Source organism: Scyliorhinus torazame, chromosome 13, assembly GCF_047496885.1.
Source record: "Scyliorhinus torazame isolate Kashiwa2021f chromosome 13, sScyTor2.1, whole genome shotgun sequence".
Taxonomy (NCBI): Eukaryota; Metazoa; Chordata; class Chondrichthyes; order Carcharhiniformes; family Scyliorhinidae; genus Scyliorhinus; species Scyliorhinus torazame.
This window is the reverse complement of record NC_092719.1, coordinates 179,081,792-179,103,377: the sequence shown is the minus strand read 5'-3', so window position 1 is coordinate 179,103,377 and position 21,586 is coordinate 179,081,792. Positions and strand designations below refer to the sequence as shown.

The window sequence follows — 21,586 nt, the reverse complement described above, 5'->3', positions numbered from 1 at the left end:
ATTGGGAACGTGGCCCGCAAACCGTGCTGATCAACCATTCGGTCCATCTCCCGTTGGAAGACCGAGACTCCGTTCGTGACGCCAAATGTGACCCTTAAAAAATGGTAGAGCCGCCCGTCTGCCTCGAAGGCCGTGTACTTGCGGTCACTCGGGCGGATGGGGAGCTGGTGGTACGCGGACTTGAGGTCCACGGTGTAAAAGACTTTGTACTGTGCAATCCGATTGACCATGTCGGATATGCGGGGGAGATGGTACGCATCTAGCTGCGTGTACCTATTGATGGTCTGACTATAGTCTACGACCATCCTCTCCTTCTCCCCGGTCTTCACAACTACCACCTGGGCTCTCCAGGGACTATTGCTGGCCTGGATTATGCCTTCCTTCAGCAGCTGCTGGACTTCAGACCGGATAAACGTTCGATCCTGGGCGCTGTATCGTCTACTCCGTGGCGACGGGTTTGCAATCCGGGGTGAGGTTCGCAAACAAGGAAGGCGGTTCAACCTTGGGGGTCGCGAGGCTGCAGATAGTGAGTGGCGGTATTGGGCTGCCGAATTGGAACGTTAGGCTCTGGAGGTTACACTGGAAATCTAACCCCAAGAGAGTGGGAGCGCAGAGTTGGGGAAGGACATAAAGCCGCTAATTCTTAAACTCCCTCCCTTGCACCGTTAGGTTCGCGATGCAGAACCCTTTGATCTCTACGGAATGGGATCCTGCTGCCAGGAAAATCTTTTGGGTGCTCGGACGAATGGAAAGAAAACAACGTCTTACCGTATCCGGGTGGATAAAACGTTCCGTGCTCCCAGAGTCGATCAGGCATGGCGTCTCGTACACGTTGACCAGCACCGTTGTTATTGCAGTTTGGAGCATCCGGGGCCGCGATTGGCCCAGGGTCACCGAAGCCAGTCGTGGTTGTTGCATCGGGGTGTTTTCTTCCAACCCCATGGAGCCGTCTATGCTGGGGTCCTTGGCTATCAGCCAAGATGGCGGCGTCCATGGATCGCACACGGTCGGGGGCGGACAAAATAGCCGCCCCCATGGATCGCAAGTGGCCGGGGGGGGGGGGTCACAAGATGGCGGCGCCCATGCTCCCCGCGTGGTGTCCGGGACACAAAATGGCGGCGCCCACGGGCCGCACATGGATTGTTGGGGGGGGGGGGGGGTTGAGTCTGCTGTCCCTGTTCTCCCCTGGAGATAGCGGCGTCCACCCGGGACTGGCACACCGCTGAGTAGTGCCCCTTTTTGCCGCAGCTTCTACAGATGGCCAAGCGGGTCAGGCAGCGCTGCCGGGGGTGTTTCGCCTGCCCGCAAAAATAGCAGCGGGGCCCACCCGGATGGTCTGGTGTTGCAGGCTTGCCGGGGGGGGGGGGGGGTTGCTGGGGAGTCGGTCGCAACGGGGGTCCACGGAGCGGGGCTGTAGGCGCGGGCATTTTGTGAGGCCACGTCGAGGGAGGCCGCAAGGGCGCATGCCTCTGAGTCCTAACGAGTCTCTCTCTACCAGTCTCTGGCGAATTTGAGAAGAAGTCATACCTGCCACAAAAGCATCCCTGATTAGGAGCTCCGTATGCTCGTTTGCGCTCACCGACGGGCAGTTGCAGTTCCTTCCCAATATCAACAGCGCGCTGTAGAACTCATCCAGCGATTCTCCAGGGATTTGCCGTCTCGTCACGAGTTGGTGCGTAGACCTGGTTTATGGGTCGAATGTAGACTCCTTTCAGCATGGTGAGCGCCGTTGGGAAATCCTCCGCGTCTTCTATGAGCGTGTAGATCTCCGGGCTCACCCTGGAATGCAGGACCTGCATTTTCTGGTCTTCCATGGTCCGGCCGGGGGCCGTTCGAAGGTAACCTTCGAAGCATGCTAGCCAGTGTTTAAACACGGCCGCCGAGTTTGCTGCATGGGGGCTGATTCGCAGACACTCCGGGGCGATCTGGAGCTCCATAGTCTTTTTTTTTTTTAAAGTCTGCGTAATAAATTGTAGCACAACAACTACTCATGAGTCGAGAAGTGATGAAGTCAATCGAGGCTTTAATTAAGCAAGACGTGTTCCCCAGCAGCTCAGTTACAGAATTCGTTGCTGGGAGAACTCGGGCTCTTATACTCCGCCTTGCTGGGTGGAGCCAGCAGGCGGCAGATCCAACCAGGACCCAGTGTCTGTCTACCAATAGCCTCTCGGCATCACAGGTACCGTACTACCCCTAATACATACCACCACACACAGTAACTCCAGTAAAACAAGAAAGGGGTTTGTGAGAAGAAGCGAGAGGGAGAGATAAAGCAGCTATTGCTGTGGGAGGCAAGATGTTTTTAAGAATTAATTTTCTGCTCGAAAGGTAGGGTACTTAATAGAGGAACCTTTGGGAATTTAAGGATCAAGGAGTCGCTGAGCTGGACCTAGCTGGTGGCAGTAGGATCTGAAATACTCAGGCTGAGCGGAATAACTTTTGAAGGACACTGGAAGTTGCAACGTGTACAGAGCCAGGAGTAACAACGAACTTGTTCTCGTAATGTTACACATCTGGTTTCTTCGGAGTCGTAATTCTCCTTTCATTTGTGATGTATCTTTCACAGGTCAATCTCCCCAGTCAGATTACATATTTTAAGTGCAAATGTATCTGGTTCCTGAAAGCACACTCAGCAATTATCGGACCTACGAACAAACCCTTTAGTCTGGAATTAGTTGCTCTGGCCCTTGCTCTTTTTTGAATAATAGTGTTATATTTGCACCTTTCCAATCACCTTGGTAACTGCAGTGATTTTTGGAAGAATAGTCCTATTGACTGCCTCTTAACCATTGCACTTAATATTTTATTGTGCCCAAGAACTGCAGCTTGGAGAATAGCTTAAATCGGCATCAGTACAATTATTAGCTTGATTCAGCTGGAAGCATGCATCTCAATGACAAAGGTTTGAGTGTCAAAATCCAATACCAGAATTGGAGCATGCATTGCTGCATTGTTGGGAGTGCTGTCCTTCCGATTGAATATTAAACTGAGGGCTTATCTGCATGTTTCTAATGACTTGGGTTGATGTTGAAGCTCCACTGCACAATTCAAAATGCAGAGCTTTCACCCAGCTTTCTGACCAAAATTGCACCCTCAACTAACACACCGAAACCATTCATCTCTTTGCTGGTGAAAGCAACTGCTATCTGTACCTGCAGAACAATATTCACTGCACTTCTGGGATCATTGTATGTGAAACACTTTCAATCATGTCTAAAATATTGGAAAATACTCTGTAATTACATGCCTTCCTAACTGTCAAATGAAAATTTCCTCAAGTTTTCTTTTCTTAATCTGAGTATCAAAGTGGGATAATGACGTAACCATTGATCTGGAACACCACCGGGGAAATGCCATAACCCTATCTGAGTGAATACATAAACGATAGGTGGGATTTTAACTCGGAATAAATTTCAAGGAAACTCCTGCGGGTTCATTACCTGCTCTGCATAGGCAGCCAAAGCCCATGCAATTTCAACTGCCAGACTTTACTCAAATGCCACAAACCCACATCCAGAATGGCCATTAACAAAGCGTAGAACAGCCGTTGGCAGGTGAAGGCTAAGTGGACATTTGCCACTGGCAGGTGAAGGCTAGGTGGACATTTGCCACTGGCAGGTAAAGGCTAGGCGCACATTTGCCACCGGCAGGTGAAGGCTAGGCGCACATTTGCCACCGGCAGGTGAAGGCTAGGCGGACATTTGCCACTGGCAGGTGAAAGCTAGGTGGACATTTTCCACTGGCAGGTGAAAGATAGGTGGACATTTGCCACTGGCAGGTGAAAGATAGGTGGACATTTGCCACTGGCAGGTGAAAGATAGGTGGACATTTGCCACTGGCAGGTGAAAGATAGGTGGACATTTGCCACTGGCAGGTGAAAGATAGGTGGACATTTGCCACTGGCAGGTGAAGGCTAGGTGGACATTTGCCACTGGCAGGTGAAGGTTAGGTGGACATTTTCCACTGGCAGGTGAAGGCTAGGTAGACATTTGCCACTGGCAGGTGAAAGCTAGGTGGACATTTTCCACTGGCAGGTGAAAGATAGGTGGACATTTGCCACTGGCAGGTGAAGGCTAGGTGGACATTTGCCACTGGCAGGTGAAGGTTAGGTGGACATTTTCCACTGGCAGGTGAAGGCTAGGTAGACATTTGCCACTGGCAGGTGAAGGCTAGGTGGACATTTTCCACTGGCAGGTGAAAGATAGGTGGACATTTGCCACTGGCAGGTGAAGGTTAGGTGGACATCTGCCACTGGCAGGTGAAGGTTAGGTGGACATCTGCCGCTGGCAGGTGAAGGTTAGGTGAGCATTTGCCACTGGCAGGTGAAGGTTAGGTGAGCATTTGCCACTGGCAGGTGAAGGTTAGGTAGGCATTTGCCACTGGCAGGTGAAGGTTAGGTGGACATCTGCCGCTGGCAGGTGAAGGTTAGGTGGCATTTGCCACTGGCAGGTGAAGGTTAGGTGGGAATTTGCCACTGGCAGGTGAAGGTTAGGTGGGCATTTGCCACTGGCAGGTGAAGGTTAGGTGGGCATTTGCCACTGGCAGGTGAAGGTTAGGTGGACATTTGCTGCTGCCAGCTTCCAGATAAACGGTGGGACTGGATTACTTAATAAGCAATGTCATAAGAGACCTAATAGCTATTATTAAAAATATATTAATTCTTAGGAGTACAACTTGCCAAATAGATTGCCACATCATTCAAGAAAGTGGACAGATTAGGTTAGATTTTCTCAACCCAACCTCAGGACCAAATTGATTCAGCTGGATTAATAGTTTTAGGTTGTGATCTAAAAGTCCAGCTATTATATTAGGTTTGTTATTTGACAATTGCACTTCAATTGCAATGTCTGGGAATCTGTTGCAAGGATATACAATGTAAATAAAATGCCTCAAGTGCCATTATACCTCAGAAATGCACTTGTAAGGAACTTCTGGATCCCTCAATATCACATACGGAGAATTCTCCAGCTCCCCCATGGCAGGTTTTCCCGGCTTGAAGGTTGCTGGCAGGATCTTTCGATCCCGTCGAGGTTGATGGCGATATCCATTGCCTGCCCTGGCCCCTGCCACCACCAGGGAACCTGTGATGGAAAGTCGACTTCAACTGGGCTGGAAGATCTCACCGGTGGGAAGGCCTGGAGAATTCCATCCCATTTCTTATAACTGACCTTGAAAGGTTTACTCCCAAAAGCTGTATTATTCTATTTTAATTAACCAAAACACAATGGCCGAAATTTTCCCTTCCCATCCAATTTCAATATTTTCCATCGTTACCCTAAACTCTCATTTCTTTTAACTAGATTTTCATATGATTTCTCTGCCATAATCAATTATTTGCTGTTTTCCATCTCCGATTACTGCAACATCAGTTCCAAATTCACATCTACGTCATCAGTTTTGATGTCACAACAGCTACTCCCACTGCGTGGATAGTTTTGAATTATCAGGCTGGAATTTTCATTCTTCCTTAGAAACAATGATGACAAAAATTCACCTTGCATTTCAATATACAGTTGAACTTAATGTGAAAATAATTCAAAATAAATTCAGTGCAGGACCACAGATAATCTAGGGTAGATTACTGCCGACTTATTTTATGTTTCACTAACCAAGGCTAATAGGTGCACACAGGATCTAGGCACGTGGGGATTTTCGAGACTTGTTCGCATATCCTATGTCAGTCCTCATTTCCAATGTATGCCGACAACTAACTTACAATTGGATCAGTATCATTTTGGGGCAATGTCAGGTAATGTGGCCTGCATATAAGAAAAATGACTCCTCGAGCAGATATGTAACCATTTTAGAAATATGAAGGCTTTTAATTGCCTTAGAATTTGCATTGGAGTCCTGCCAGGAAAAACAAGTAGAAACGAATCTATTTAACTTATTCTGCCTTTATGGAAAAACTGAGCTCCATCTCTAAGGATGTGTAATTTAATTCTGGTTCTGTAGTTCACATGATTAACCCTCAATCAATGAGAAATGATCATTAGGAAAAGTGCCATGCTCAACTGCATATTGAACAGTTTAAAATACCACATTCTTTCCATGTACATAAACTGGGTTCAACAATTGAGAACATGTTCCTTCATATATTTGGATAAACCTGGGCTCAAAATGCAAATAAGCAAATGTGCACATTCCTACAAAATGCAGAGAACTCACTTGAATGTCCTGAATGATGGATTTAAATTGGGATGATCGCTGTGTCCAGGAGTTCACCAGGTCCATTGCTCTGTCAAAATTCTTTACATATTCCCCATACATCTTTAAGAAAGGGGCTAGCTTTTGAAGAATATCACCGATTCGAGGGTTTTCACCCCTGCAATTACCAGAGAAAACAAAATTTTTATGGTTTAACTTTGTCGAAAATATATCGAGTTCACTTCAGATTGCAGAGCGTAAAATGAACCAAACTCTGCTGCCGCCTTGTTCCATCGCCACACTTTGGCAGTTTCAGATGTCAAATTTCTGCTCCGATTTTGTTTAGTAATTTCTTAAAAATTGGAATTTCGTGAAAATGCACCATTAAGTAATTGAGTAGCACAATTGCTTCACAGCTCCAGGGCCCCAGGTTCGATTCCCTGCTTGGGGTCACTGCCTGTGCGGAGTCTGCACGTTCTCCCCTTGTGAGCGTGGGTTTCCTCCGGGTGCTCCGGTTTCCTCCCACAGTCCAAAGATGTGCAGGCTAGGTGGATTGGCAATGCCAAATTGCCCTTAGTGTCCAAAATTGCCCTTCGTGTTGGGTGGGGTTACTGGGTTATGGGGATAGGGTGGAGGTGTGGGGTTGGGTAGGGTGCTCTTTCCAAGAGCCGGTGCAAACTCAATGGGCCGAATGGCCTCCTTCTGCACTGTAAATTCTATGAAATCTATGAACTGAATTAGCCATATAAATGCTGTGGCGATAAAAGCAGGAAAGAGGCTAGGAATTCTGCAGCAAGTAATTCATGTCTCGACTCTCCAAGCCTATTTACAACTGACAAGGCACAAATCAGAAGTGTGATGGAATATTCCCCCCTTGCCTGGATGAGTGCAGCTCCAACAATACGAAAGAAACTGGACACCATCCAGGACAAAGCAGCCGGTTTGATTGGCACCCCACCCACAAACCTTCCACCACTGACGCACAGTGAAAGCAGTGTGTATGATCTACAAGATGTACTGCAGGAACTCACCAAGGCTCTTTAGGCAGCACCTGCCAAACACATGACCACCACCATCTAAAAGGATAAGGGCAGCAGACACATGGGAGCACCACCACCTGAGGTTCCCCTTCAAGTCACTCACCATCCTGACTTGGAAATATATCACCCTTCCTTATTGTCACTGGGTCAAAATCCTGGATGTCCTTCCCTAACAGCACTGTGGATGTACCTACACCACAGGGACTGCAGCGGTTCAAGAAGGCAGCTCGCCACCAACTTCTCAAGGGAAATTAAGGATAAGCAATGAAGACTGGCCTATCCAGCGAAACCCACATTCTATGAATGTATAAATGGACTAAAGAAATTTATATCAGAATATTTTCTAAATGATGGGAAGCTCAGAACTGTGAAGCCGCAGGATGATTCAGGGTTCCACGTTTATAAATCAGATCAAAGTAGTGGAACAGGTACAAAAACATTTGAAGGGTTCATGTGATGTTGGCCTTCATCTCAAAGGAGTTAGAATTCAAAGGAGTGTCTGTTATGTTAAGATTGCATGAAGCTCTAGGTAGACCCCTTCTGGAGTACTTGGTTCAGTTTTAAGCACTGCACCTAAGGAAGGCTCTATTGATCTTGGAGGGGATGCTGCACAGGTTCACCAGGCTGATAACAGGGCTAAAAAGGGTCATGTTGCGTGGACCAATTTCATAGACTAAGCTTGTATTTCAAGGAGGAAAGATTATGGGGTGATTTATGCGAGGTGTTCACAATATTTAAATAAATTGATAGGGTAGATGAACAGAAACTATTTCCTCTGTTGGGGGAGTCCAGAACTCGAGAGCATAACCTTAACGTTATAATTAAGTCATTCAGGGTGATGTGAAGAAGCATATATTCTGCACACAAGTTAGTGGAAATTAAGAAACCTCTCCACCAAAGAGATGTTTGAGTTTAGGTTCATTAAAAATTCCACAACTGGGATTGAGAGATATTTGTGAGGTAAGGATATTTAGGAACCAGTTTGGTAAAGATGATTAAAATACTGAGCAGCCATCATTGAATTAAATATCAGAATAAGCTGAAGAGTGTGAATGGACTACTCTTGTTTCAACGTTACTGCTGCAGATTCAGCTAGAGCCCCGGCTGACTCCGAATTGTTAGTATATTTAAATAAAGTTAAAAAAGTGAATAGTTGCTGATTTAAACACGATTACGGGTGTCCACATTATTTTTTCTCCACCCAACAACCTGCTCTTCATTCTTCTCCTAGCCGCTTGCCTCCTTTCATCCGACACTATCTCCCCCCTTGTCCCACACCGTTTGAACTTCCTATAGACTTCTAGGTTTCTGCATCACTGTCCACTGACATCTCCATTCCAACATCCCCACACCATAATCCTGCAGTTGCCAAACCTCCTGGATTGCACATATCTTCAGGAATGCCAATCAGTCTCCTGGACATTACTGCTGGCATCCTGAGAGATGGTATTTCTGCACTTGGGGTCATGCCCATGGCAGGTTGAGCTGTCAACCCCTGCTTCCTTCCTATCCTGCCTGCCTCAATGGAGTTGGGTTGAGCAATTATCACTGAAATATCCCTCATGTTGGTTCCACCCCTACTGTCTTTGGGTTTCCTAGACAGGTGGCTAGGTGTGCTGGCACCAGCCTGAACAGGAATCACTGTGCCTGCAGCAGTAATGTGCTGGGACCAGCAAGAACAGGAATCACTGTGTCAGAGCAGTAATGTGCTGGGACCAGCCTGAACAGGAATCACTGTGCCTGCAGCACTAATGTGCTGGAACCAGCCTGAACAGGAATCACTGTGTCTGAGCAGTAATGTGCTGGGACCAGCAAGAACAGGAATCACTGTGTCTGAGCAGTAATGTGCTGGGACCAGCAAGAACAGGAATCACTGTGTCAGAGCAGTAATGTGCTGGGACCAGCAAGAACAGGAATCACTGTGTCTGAGCAGTAATGTGCTGGGACCAGCCTGAACAGGAATCACTGTGTCAGAGCAGTAATGTGCTGGGACCAGCAAGAACAGGAATCACTGTGCCTGCAGCACTAATGTGCTGGGACCAGCCTGAGGAGGAGTCACTGTGTCAGAGCAGTAATGTGCTGGGACCAGCAAGAACAGGAATCACTGTGTCTGAGCAGTAATGTGCTGGGACCAGCAAGAACAGGAATCACTGTGTCAGAGCAGTAATGTGTTGGAACCAGCCTGAACAGGAATCACTGTGTCAGAGCAGTAATGTGCTGGGACCAGCAAGAACAGGAATCACAGTGTCTGAGCAGTAATGTGCTGGGACCAGCCTGAACAGGAATCACTGTGTCAGAGCAGTAATGTGCTGGGACCAGCAAGAACAGGAATCACTGTGTCTGAGCAGTAATGTGCTGGGACCAGCCTGAACAGGAATCACTGTGTCTGAGCAGTAATGTGCTGGGACCAGCAAGAACAGGAATCACTGTGTCTGAGCAGTAATGTGCTGGGACCAGCAAGAACAGGAATCACTGTGTCTGAGCAGTAATGTGCTGGGACCAGCCTGAACAGGAATCACTGTGTCAGAGCAGTAATGTGCTGGGACCAGCCTGAGGAGGAATCACTGTGTCTGAGCAGTAATGTGCTGGGACCAGCAAGAACAGGAATCACTGTGTCTGAGCAGTAATGTGCTGGGACCAGCCTGAGGAGGAGTCACTGTGTCTGAGCAATAATGTGCTGGGACCAGCAAGAACAGGAATCACTGTGTCTGAGCAGTAATGTGCTGGGACCAGCCTGAGGAGGAGTCACTGTGTCTGAGCAGTAATGTGCTGGGACCAGCAAGAACAGGAATCACTGTGTCTGAGCAGTAATGTGCTGGGACCAGCCTGAGGAGGAGTCACTGTGTCTGAGCAGTAATGTGCTGGGACCAGCAAGAACAGGAATCACTGTGTCTGAGCAGTAATGTGCTGGGACCAGCCTGAACAGGAATCACTGTGTCTGAGCAGTAATGTGCTGGGACCAGCCTGAGGAGGAGTCACTGTGTCTGAGCAGTAATGTGCTGGGACCAGCAAGAACAGGAATCACTGTGTCTGAGCAGTAATGTGCTGGGACCAGCCTGAGGAGGAGTCACTGTGTCTGAGCAGTAATGTGCTGGGACCAGCAAGAACAGGAATCACTGTGTCTGAGCAATAATGTGCTGGGACCAGCAAGAACAGGAATCACTGTGTCAGAGCAGTAATGTGCTGGGACCAGCCTGAACAGGAATCACTGTGTCTGAGCAGTAATGTGCTGGGACCAGCCTGAACAGGAATCACTGTGTCAGAGCAGTAATGTGCTGGGACCAGCCTGAGGAGGAGTCACTGTGTCTGAGCAATAATGTGCTGGGACCAGCAAGAACAGGAATCACTGTGTCTGAGCAGTAATGTGCTGGGACCAGCCTGAGGAGGAGTCACTGTGTCTGAGCAGTAATGTGCTGGGACCAGCAAGAACAGGAATCACTGTGTCTGAGCAGTAATGTGCTGGGACCAGCAAGAACAGGAATCACTGTGTCAGAGCAGTAATGTGCTGGGACCAGCCTGAACAGGAATCACTGTGTCTGAGCAGTAATGTGCTGGGACCAGCCTGAGGAGGAATCACTGTGTCTGAGCAGTAATGTGCTGGGACCAGCCTGAACAGGAATCACTGTGTCTGAGCAGTAATATGCTGGGACCAGCTTGAGGAGGAATCACTGTGTCTGAGCAGTAATTGTCATGATATTCAAACACACACATCATGATAGACACACCAACAGACAAATCAGAACACACAACACCACAACCAATGACAGAAAGATATAAAAGCACAGACACGACCCCCGGTGGTCAGTATTAGCTGCAGAGGCGGACCAGGACACATCTGCCACCAAACACACTCAGGGAGACAGCACGTGCAGAGTATCCAGAACGAACTGTATTATAAGAGTTAAAATAAAATAGAGTTGTACCACATACAACTGTGTTGGCTCATCTGTGCACCAGAGCACCCAACACCACATGGTACAGGAGTGGATCGATACCTGCCGGCATACCTCAGTGTACACAGACAACCAGCAGTGCCCAGGCAAAATGATAGAGCTCCCGGTTCCGCAGCCGCTCCAGTGCTACGGCGATCTCCGCGAAAACTGGCGGCGATTCCGGCAATGGTTCGAATTGTTCCTGGTGGCAGCTGAACTCCAAGACCTGGATGATAGCGAAAAAATTGAATTTCTCCTCACCATCGCCGGTGCAAGGGCAAGAGAAATATCCACAAGGTTCAGGTTCTTCAGGAGGCAGCAAAGGTACGATTACCAGGCAGTCCTGGACAAATTCTCCAAGTACTGTGAAGAAAACGCAATCCAATCGACAAGTAAAGGTAAGAAAAGCTGCAGTACTCACCTCGTGGCTGGGATCCCGGAGCCCGAATTCCCAGAGGCCGAAATCCCGGGCCTGAGAGAGGGCTGGGTCGAGGTCGGCGGCCATCTTGCTAAAGGTATCACGCTAGCACAGTTGCGCGAGCAGTGCGCAGAACCGGAAGTTTCGTTTGCGCATGCGCGAGATGCTGCGCATGCGCAGTCAAGAAAACGGCCATCGGTAAAGGAACAACGATCTTTACAGTGTTTCCGGACCTCGCGAGCCCAATGATAGCTCCGTGGTCCTATACGACTATGACTCGGACGAACCTTTCGTGTTGCACATTGGCGGCCCCCACATTGAATCCGACGCAGATGCGGATTCATTTTTCGGATTTGAGGATCTTCAATCCAGCAGATATGACGTTCCAACTTATCAGTACCGGATGATGCTGCAGCCTGACATTAACAGACAGGGAGCGGTGCAAGCACACGTAGAGCGCCCTGCTGCCACACAGATAGTGGTCCACGTCCCGCTCAACGTTCCCGACTCTATGAAAGAAGACATGCAAGACTCCAGAGCGCAGTCCTCGCATGAACCAGAAGTGACTCCAGTGTCACAAGCCTCCACAGCAAGCTCGTGGACAGACTCCACAATTGCAGAAATGCAAGACTCCAGAGCGCAGTCCTTGCACGGACAAGAAGTGACTCCAGTGTCACAAGCCTCCACAGAGAGCTCGTGGACAGCCTCCACGATAGAAGCAACGCAAGACTCCAGAGCGCAGTCCTTGCACGAACAAGAAGTGACTCCAGTGTCACAAGCCTCCACAGAGAGCTCGTGGACAGCCTCCACGATAGAAGCAACGCAAGACTCCAGAGCGCAGTCCTTGCACGAACAAGAAGTGACTCCAGTGTCACAAGCCTCCACAGAGAGCTCGTGGACAGCCTCCACGATAGAAGCAACGCAAGACTCCAATGTGCAGTCCTTGCAGGAACAAGACCATGAGGGTCTAGCAACCTCTCCTGACCAACCAGCGGCAGATGATGCAAGTCTGCCATGCTCACGTGAACAGCAAGAAGGCTATAACAGCCTACCATGCTCCACTACACAGCAGCATGACCATGAAGGTCTCTCATGCTACAATGAAGGGCACAGCGCTGATGACTGTTCAAGCCCAACTGAAGACAAGCCAAAGGAATCGCCTCGTCCAAGCCCGAAGAAAAAAGGTTTATGCGCTGACCTTCAGGATCATTATAGCCGAACAGAGATTAATAATGCTGCACGGCCACAGAAGGATGCTGAGGATTTGCTAAAGAAATTTATTGAATGTTTAACTTGCAAGGAGCAGACTGAGAATTGCCAGTGTTTTAGTACGGATCGAAAAAATGGACAAGACATTGATCCTCAGGTAATGGAAATAACACAACCTGAATCATATCTACAGCAGGGACAAATGTCTCCCTTCAACACAACGCCGCAAAATCCCAACTTCGGAGACCAGCAGTTAGTCAGTAATGACTCTTCAAACCTTGAGGGGAACATTAATTGCATTAAACCTATACACACTCCACTGATAAATGAGCAGAACATTGGAGCAAGAATCCTGAGGACACCGACATCGAGTAGCCAGATAACGAATTTAAAACCCACAGCAGTTTCAAGTGAACCAAGTGTGCTTTCCACTAATGGTGAAGATGCAGATAAGGTCGACCCGATTATCCATTGTACCACACTAACCCCAGTGATTAAGCAGTTATGTATGGGGAGTATAATGTGGGCAATTGAGAACAGTAAAAGAGAGACTGTGACCATGCCAGTCCCAGCAAAATCAGACCCAGAGACCATGAAGGCATGTACATTAGACAAAGATACATATGAGGCACCTGAGAAGAAAAGTGAAACGGAATGTTCTTTGGAAAATAGTACAATGTCGATAGAAACATTGGATCCTATATTCGAGACCATACATATGGGAGAATTTGGGGGTAATAAACAAGGTTCTGCAATGTCTGGGGGAAGATTTAAAATTCCAAAGAAGAAAAGCCCAAATGAAGGACAACGGCAAGACAATGACAGTCCACCGACATGGTGTGCACCACCAGATGAAAACTCTGACAATTTATCCAACCCTAGTGAACAGCAAGCTGCTAATGAGGATCTATCCACGGGATGTGAGACGAGTGACGACAGCATCCCACTTCCCATGCAAAAGGTGCAAGGTGACAGACCTCGCCTAGTGCGTACCGAGGCACTCGACGATCACGGTGGGACCACTGACTACTGCGGTGGCGGCGCACCGCTTCCACCCTCGATGGCTCGAGCCTCTCCACTGGTTGGTGCATTCCTGCATGTTCCGACTCCAGAAGTGCAGCTTCAGGGAATCTCGGCTGCCTCCAGTGAACCTGTTGGGACTCCGGACGGGGGGCATCGACGGAAGGCAGACCGGACTTCAGATGGGGAGCAGCCAAGCGCCGACTCTGATTTGCGCACGCCAGACCTTGCTCCGGACGGGCGGTGTCGCGGCCTCGGTAATGGCACGCTCAGGGTGACGGCGGATGCCACGGCGACAGGGAATGGATCGCGTGGCAGTCCCACTGGGTCGGCAGTGGCAACCAGCACCGGCGGTCCAAGATGGACACACCAATTCGCGCCATCGCCAGACGTTGATGCGAGCAACAATTCTCTCTCCAAGGCGACATGCTTCGACGTTTCTCTGCGGAGTCGCCCTTCCGGCACAGCAGGTGGCCGGCACCAGCGTGCACGGTCTCGGCCAACTTCCACATCTGGCACAGTCATCGCCTTGCATGATATTAGTGATGGTGTTACTTCGATGGCAACGACCCATCGGCTACAAGATGCCGTCCACCACAAACATAAAAAGAAAAAAGACTCCACCTTGTTCCTGGCATGCAGGGCGGATGGATTGGTGCGTAGGCGCAATCAGCGAGCTTTGCGCCGCCTTCCACGCTCGCAACTGAACCGTACGCACACGCCGGATCCTCCACTGGTTCCCAAGGATGACTTCGTGGAGATGCCACGGATCATGCCCCTTCCATCGCCACCAGAACCAAACCACAGCCAAGGCACCACTAACAAAGATGTTGAATGTTATATTTGCACGAATGAAAAAACCAAGCACTGCACGAAGCACAACAAATGGTAAAGTAGAGACTTCGGCAACAGCATCACCTCCAACAGTCCAAGGTGAACCAGTGTGACCCCAAATCTCCACAGCTGAACCGGCTTGAGGACCAGCCCATTCTTGAGGCGGTCACCCATTAGACTGGACTTATAACGCTGTTCATACGTTCAAAAAATCAAACACTTCTGTATTATAACCTGTTGTTGTTTATTGTTCCAGATATCGTCTGACCGGACCAATGTTCAAGTTTTTTTTTTCTCTCGCATCCAAGTTTTGTTATGGTACAACCTTGTTAGTGTGACGCACCCGACATCGCCCCATGTAAATAGTTACGTCATATACACACGCTGTACACAACACACACACACACTCTTAGATGCACTCACGACACAATTATATTTATAACCACGTCGGCACATATCTTTGTAAAAAAGGGGGGATGTCATGATATTCAAACACACACATCATGATAGACACACCAACAGACAAATCAGAACACACAACACCACAACCAATGACAGAAAGATATAAAAGCACAGACACGACCCCCGGTGGTCAGTATTAGCTGCAGAGGAGGACCAGGACACATCTGCCACCAAACACACTCAGGGAGACAGCACGTGCAGAGTATCCAGAACGAACTGTATTATAAGAGTTAAAATAAGATAGAGTTGTACCACATACAACTGTGTTGGCTCATCTGTGCACCAGAGCACCCAACACCACAGTAATGTGCTGGGACCAGCAAGAACAGGAATCACTGTGTCAGAGCAGTAATGTGCTGGGACCAGCCTGAACAGGAATCACTGTGTCAGAGCAGTAATGTGCTGGGACCAGCAAGAACAGGAATCACTGTGTCTGAGCAGTAATGTGCTGGGACCAGCAAGAACAGGAATCACTGTGTCTGAGCAGTAATGTGCTGGGACCAGCCTGAACAGGAATCACTGTGTCAGAGCAGTAATGTGCTGGGACCAGCCTGAACAGGAATCACTGTGTCTGAGCAGTAATGTGCTGGGACCAGCAAGAACAGGAGTCACTGTGTCAGAGCAGTAATGTGCTGGGACCAGCCTGAGGAGGAGTCACTGTGTCTGAGCAGTAATGTGCTGGGACCAGCCTGAGGAGGAGTCACTGTGTCAGAGCAGTAATGTGCTGGGACCAGCCTGAACAGGAATCACTGTGTCAGAGCTGTAATGTGCTGGGACCAGCAAGAACAGGAATCACTGTGTCTGAGCAGTAATGTGCTGGGACCAGCAAGAACAGGAATCACTGTGTCTGAGCAGTAATGTGCTGGGACCAGCAAGAACAGGAATCACTGTGTCAGAGCAGTAATGTGCTGGGACCAGCAAGAACAGGAGTCACTGTGTCAGAGCAGTAATGTGCTGGGACCAGCCTGAGGAGGAGTCACTGTGTCTGAGCAGTAATGTGCTGGGACCAGCAAGAACAGGAATCACTGTGTCTGAGCAGTAATGTGCTGGGACCAGCCTGAACAGGAATCACTGTGTCAGAGCAGTAATGTGCTGGGACCAGCCTGAACAGGAATCACTGTGTCTGAGCAGTAATGTGCTGGGACCAGCAAGAACAGGAATCACTGTGTCAGAGCAGTAATGTGCTGGGACCAGCAAGAACAGGAATCACTGTGTCAGAGCAGTAATGTGCTGGGACCAGCAAGAACAGGAATCAGTGTGTCAGAGCAGTAATGTGCTGGGACCAGCAAGAACAGGAATCACTGTGTCTGAGCAGTAATGTGCTGGGACCAGCCTGAACAGGAATCACTGTGTTAGAGCAGTAATGTGCTGGGACCAGCCTGAACAGGAATCACTGTGTCAGAGCAGTAATGTGCTGGGACCAGCAAGAACAGGAATCAGTGTGTCAGAGCAGTAATGTGCTGGGACCAGCAAGAACAGGAATTACTGTGTCTGAGCAGTAATGTGCTGGGACCAGCAAGAACAGGAATCACTGTGTCTGAGCAGTAATGTGCTGGGACCAGCAAGAACAGGAATCACTGTGTCAGAGCAGTAATGTGCTGGGACCAGCAAGAACAGGAATCACTGTGTCAGAGCAGTAATGTGCTGGGACCAGCAAGAACAGGAATCACTGTGTCAGAGCAGTAATGTGTTGGGACCAGCCTGAGGAGGAGTCACTGTGTCTGAGCAGTAATGTGCTGGGACCAGCAAGAACAGGAATTACTGTGTCAGAGCAGTAATGTGCTGGGACCAGCAAGAACAGGAATCAGTGTGTCAGAGCAGTAATGTGCTGGGACCAGCAAGAACAGGAATCACTGTGTCTGAGCAGTAATGTGCTGGGACCAGCCTGAACAGGAATCACTGTGTCTGAGCAGTAATGTGCTGGGACCAGCAAGAACAGGAATCACTGTGTCTGAGCAGTAATGTGCTGGGACCAGCAAGAACAGGAATCACTGTGTCAGAGCAGTAATGTGCTGGGACCAGCAAGAACAGGAATCACTGTGTCTGAGCAGTAATGTGCTGGGACCAGTCTGAGGAGGAGTCACTGTGTCTGAGCAGTAATGTGCTGGGACCAGCCTGAACAGGAATCACTGTGTCTGAGCAGTAATGTGCTGGGACCAGCAAGAACAGGAATCACTGTGTCTGAGCAGTAATGTGCTGGGACCAGCAAGAACAGGAATCACTGTGTCAGAGCAGTAATGTGCTGGGACCAGCCTGAGGAGGAGCCACTGTGTCAGAGCAGTAATGTGCTGGGACCAGCCTGAACAGGAATCACTGTGTCAGAGCAGTAATGTGCTGGGACCAGCAAGAACAGGAATCACTGTGTCTGAGCAGTAATGTGCTGGGACCAGCAAGAACAGGAATCACTGTGTCTGAGCAGTAATGTGCTGGGACCAGCAAGAACAGGAATCACTGTGTCAGAGCAGTAATGTGCTGAGACCAGCAAGAACAGGAATCACTGTGTCTGAGCAGTAATGTGCTGGGACCAGCCTGAACAGGAATCACTGTGTCTGAGCAGTAATGTGCTGGGACCAGCAAGAACAGGAATCACTGTGTCTGAGCAGTAATGTGCTGGGACCAGCAAGAACAGGAATCACTGTGTCTGAGCAGTAATGTGCTGGGACCAGCAAGAACAGGAATCACTGTGTCTGAGCAGTAATGTGCTGGGACCAGCCTGAACAGGAATCACTGTGTCTGAGCAGTAATGTGCTGGGACCAGCCTGAGGAGGAGTCACTGTGTCTGAGCAGTAATGTGCTGGGACCAGCCTGAACAGGAATCACTGTGTCAGAGCAGTAATGTGCTGGGACCAGCCTGAGGAGGAGTCACTGTGTCAGAGCAGTAATGTGCTGGGACCAGCCTGAACAGGAATCACTGTGTCAGAGCAGTAATGTGCTGGGACCAGCAAGAACAGGAATCACTGTGTCTGAGCAGTAATGTGCTGGGACCAGCCTGAACAGGAATCACTGTGTCAAAGCAGTAATGTGCTGGGACCAGCCTGAACAGGAATCACTGTGTCTGAGCAGTAATGTGCTGGGACCAGCAAGAACAGGAATCACTGTGTCTGAGCAGTAATGTGCTGGGACCAGCCTGAGGAGGAATCACTGTGTCAGAGCAGTAATGTGCTGGGACCAGCCTGAACAGGAATCACTGTGTCAGAGCAGTAATGTGCTGGGACCAGCCTGAACAGGAATCACTGTGTCTGAGCAGTAATGTGCTGGGACCAGCCTGAACAGGAATCACTGTGTCAGAGCAGTAATGTGCTGGGACCAGCAAGAACAGGAATCACTGTGTCTGAGCAGTAATGTGCTGGGCCCAGCAAGAACAGGAATCACTGTGTCTGAGCAGTAATGTGCTGGGACCAGCAAGAACAGGAATCACTGTGTCTGAGCAGTAATGTGCTGGGACCAGCCTGAGGAGGAGTCACTGTGTCTGAGCAGTAATGTGCTGGGACCAGCCTGAACAGGAATCACTGTGTCTGAGCAGTAATGTGCTGGGACCAGCAAGAACAGGAATCACTGTGTCTGAGCAGTAATGTGCTGGGACCAGCCTGAGGAGGAGTCACTGTGTCTGAGCAGTAATGTGCTGGGACCAGCAAGAACAGGAATCACTGTGTCTGAGCAGTAATGTGCTGGGACCAGCAAGAACAGGAATCACTGTGTCTGAGCAGTAATGTGCTGGGACCAGCCTGAGGAGGAGTCACTGTGTCTGAGCAGTAATGTGCTGGGACCAGCAAGAACAGGAATCACTGTGTCAGAGCAATAATGTGCTGGGACCAGCAAGAACAGGAATCACTGTGTCAGAGCAGTAATGTGCTGGGACCAGCAAGAACAGGAATCACTGTGTCAGAGCAGTAATGTGCTGGGACCAGCAAGAACAGGAATCACTGTGTCAGAGCAGTAATGTGCTGGGACCAGCCTGAGGAGGAGTCACTGTGTCTGAGCAGTAATGTGCTGGGACCAGCCTGAGGAGGAGTCACTGTGTCTGAGCAGTAATGTGCTGGGACCAGCAAGAACAGGAATCACTGTGTCAGAGCAGTAATGTGCTGGGACCAGCAAGAACAGGAATCACTGTGTCTGAGCAGTAATGTGCTGGGACCAGCAAGAACAGGAATCACTGTGTCTGAGCAGTAATGTGCTGGGACAAGCAAGAACAGGAATCACTGTGTCTGAGCAGTAATGTGCTGGGACCAGCCTGAGGAGGAGTCACTGTGTCTGAGCAGTAATGTGCTGGGACCAGCAAGAACAGGAATCACTGTGCCTGAGCAGTAATGTGCTGGGACCAGCCTGAACAGGAATCACTGTGTCAGAGCAGTAATGTGCTGGGACCAGCAAGAACAGGAATCACTGTGTCTGAGCAGTAATGTGCTGGGACCAGCCTGAGGAGGAATCACTGTGTCTGAGCAGTAATGTGCTGGGACCAGCAAGAACAGGAATCACTGTGTCTGAGCAGTAATGTGCTGGGACCAGCAAGAACAGGAATCACTGTGTCAGAGCAGTAATGTGTTGGGACCAGCCTGAGGAGGAGTCACTGTGTCTGAGCAGTAATGTGCTGGGACCAGCAAGAACAGGAATCACTGTGTCTGAGCAGTAATGTGCTGGGACCAGCAAGAACAGGAATCACTGTGTCTGAGCAGTAATGTGCTGGGACCAGCAAGAACAGGAATTACTGTGTCAGAGCAGTAATGTGCTGGGACCAGCCTGAGGAGGAGTCACTGTGTCTGAGCAGTAATGTGCTGGGACCAGCCTGAACAGGAATCACTGTGTCTGAGCAGTAATGTGCTGGGACCAGCCTGAACAGGAATCACTGTGTCTGAGCAGTAATGTGCTGGGACCAGCAAGAACAGGAATCACTGTGTCAGAGCAGTAATGTGCTGGGACCAGCAAGAACAGGAATCACTGTGTCTGAGCAGTAATGTGCTGGGACCAGCCTGAGGAGGAGTCACTGTGTCTGAGCAGTAATGTGCTGGGACCAGCAAGAACAGGAATCACTGTGTCTGAGCAGTAATGTGCTGGGACCAGCCTGAGGAGGAGTCACTGTGTCTGAGCAGTAATGTGCTGGGACCAGCAAGAACAGGAATCACTGTGTCTGAGCAGTAATGTGCTGGGACCAGCAAGAACAGGAATTACTGTGTCAGAGCAGTAATGTGCTGGGACCAGCCTGAGGAGGAGTCACTGTGTCTGAGCAGTAATGTGCTGGGACCAGCCTGAACAGGAATCACTGTGTCAGAGCAGTAATGTGTTGGGACCAGCCTGAGGAGGAGTCACTGTGTCTGAGCAGTAATGTGCTGGGACCAGCAAGAACAGGAATCACTGTGTCTGAGCAGTAATGTGCTGGGACCAGCCTGAACAGGAATCACTGTGTCTGAGCAGTAATGTGCTGGGACCAGCCTGAACAGGAATCACTGTGTCTGAGCAGTAATGTGCTGGGACCAGCCTGAGGAGGAATCACTGTGTCTGAGCAGTAATGTGCTGGGACCAGCCTGAGGAGGAGTCACTGTGTCTGAGCAGTAATGTGCTGGGACCAGCAAGAACAGGAATCACTGTGTCAGAGCAGTAATGTGCTGGGACCAGCAAGAACAGGAATTACTGTGTCAGAGCAGTAATGTGTTGGAACCAGCCTGAACAGGAATCACTGTGTCAGAGCAGTAATGTGTTGGGACCAGCCTGAGGAGGAGTCACTGTGTCTGAGCAGTAATGTGCTGGGACCAGCCTGAACAGGAATCACTGTGTCTGAGCAGTAATGTGCTGGGACCAGCCTGAACAGGAATCACTGTGTCTGAGCAGTAATGTGCTGGGACCAGCCTGAACAGGAATCACTGTGTCTGAGCAGTAATGTGCTGGGACCAGCCTGAACAGGAATCACTGTGTCAGAGCAGTAATGTGCTGGGACCAGCCTGAACAGGAATCACTGTGTCAGAGCAGTAATGTGCTGGGACCAGCCTGAACAGGAATCACTGTGTCTGAGCAGTAATGTGCTGGGACCAGCAAGAACAGGAATCACTGTGTCAGAGCAGTAATGTGCTGGGACCAGTCTGAACAGGAATCACTGTGTCAGAGCAGTAATGTGCTGGGACCAGCCTGAACAGGAATCACTGTGTCTGAGCAGTAATGTGCTGGGACCAGCCTGAGGAGGAGTCACTGTGTCTGAGCAGTAATGTGCTGGGACCAGCCTGAACAGGAATCAGTGTGTCAGAGCAGTAATGTGCTGGGACCAGCCTGAGGAGGAGTCACTGTGTCTGAGCAATAATGTGCTGGGACCAGCAAGAACAGGAATCACTGTGTCAGAGCAGTAATGTGCTGGGACCAGCCTGAGGAGGAGTCACTGTGTCTGAGCAGTAATGTGCTGGGACCAGCCTGAACAGGAATCACTGTGTCTGAGCAGTAATGTGCTGGGACCAGCCTGAGGAGGAGTCACTGTGTCTGAGCAGTAATGTGCTGGGACCAGCCTGAACAGGAATCACTGTGTCTGAGCAGTAATGTGCTGG

At 49.6% G+C, this 21,586-nt stretch overlaps 1 protein-coding gene across 1 annotated transcript in view; it reads right to left on the bottom strand.

Moving 5' to 3' along the window:
- The window catches only part of LOC140388398 (FYVE, RhoGEF and PH domain-containing protein 3-like), a 427,056-nt gene that overhangs the window by 67,713 nt on the left and 337,757 nt on the right, over positions 1-21,586 (bottom strand). The window contains exon 7 of the mRNA XM_072472504.1: positions 6,169-6,325. Coding sequence (XP_072328605.1) covers positions 6,169-6,325 — 157 coding nt within the window. The remainder of the gene's footprint in view (positions 1-6,168; positions 6,326-21,586) is intronic.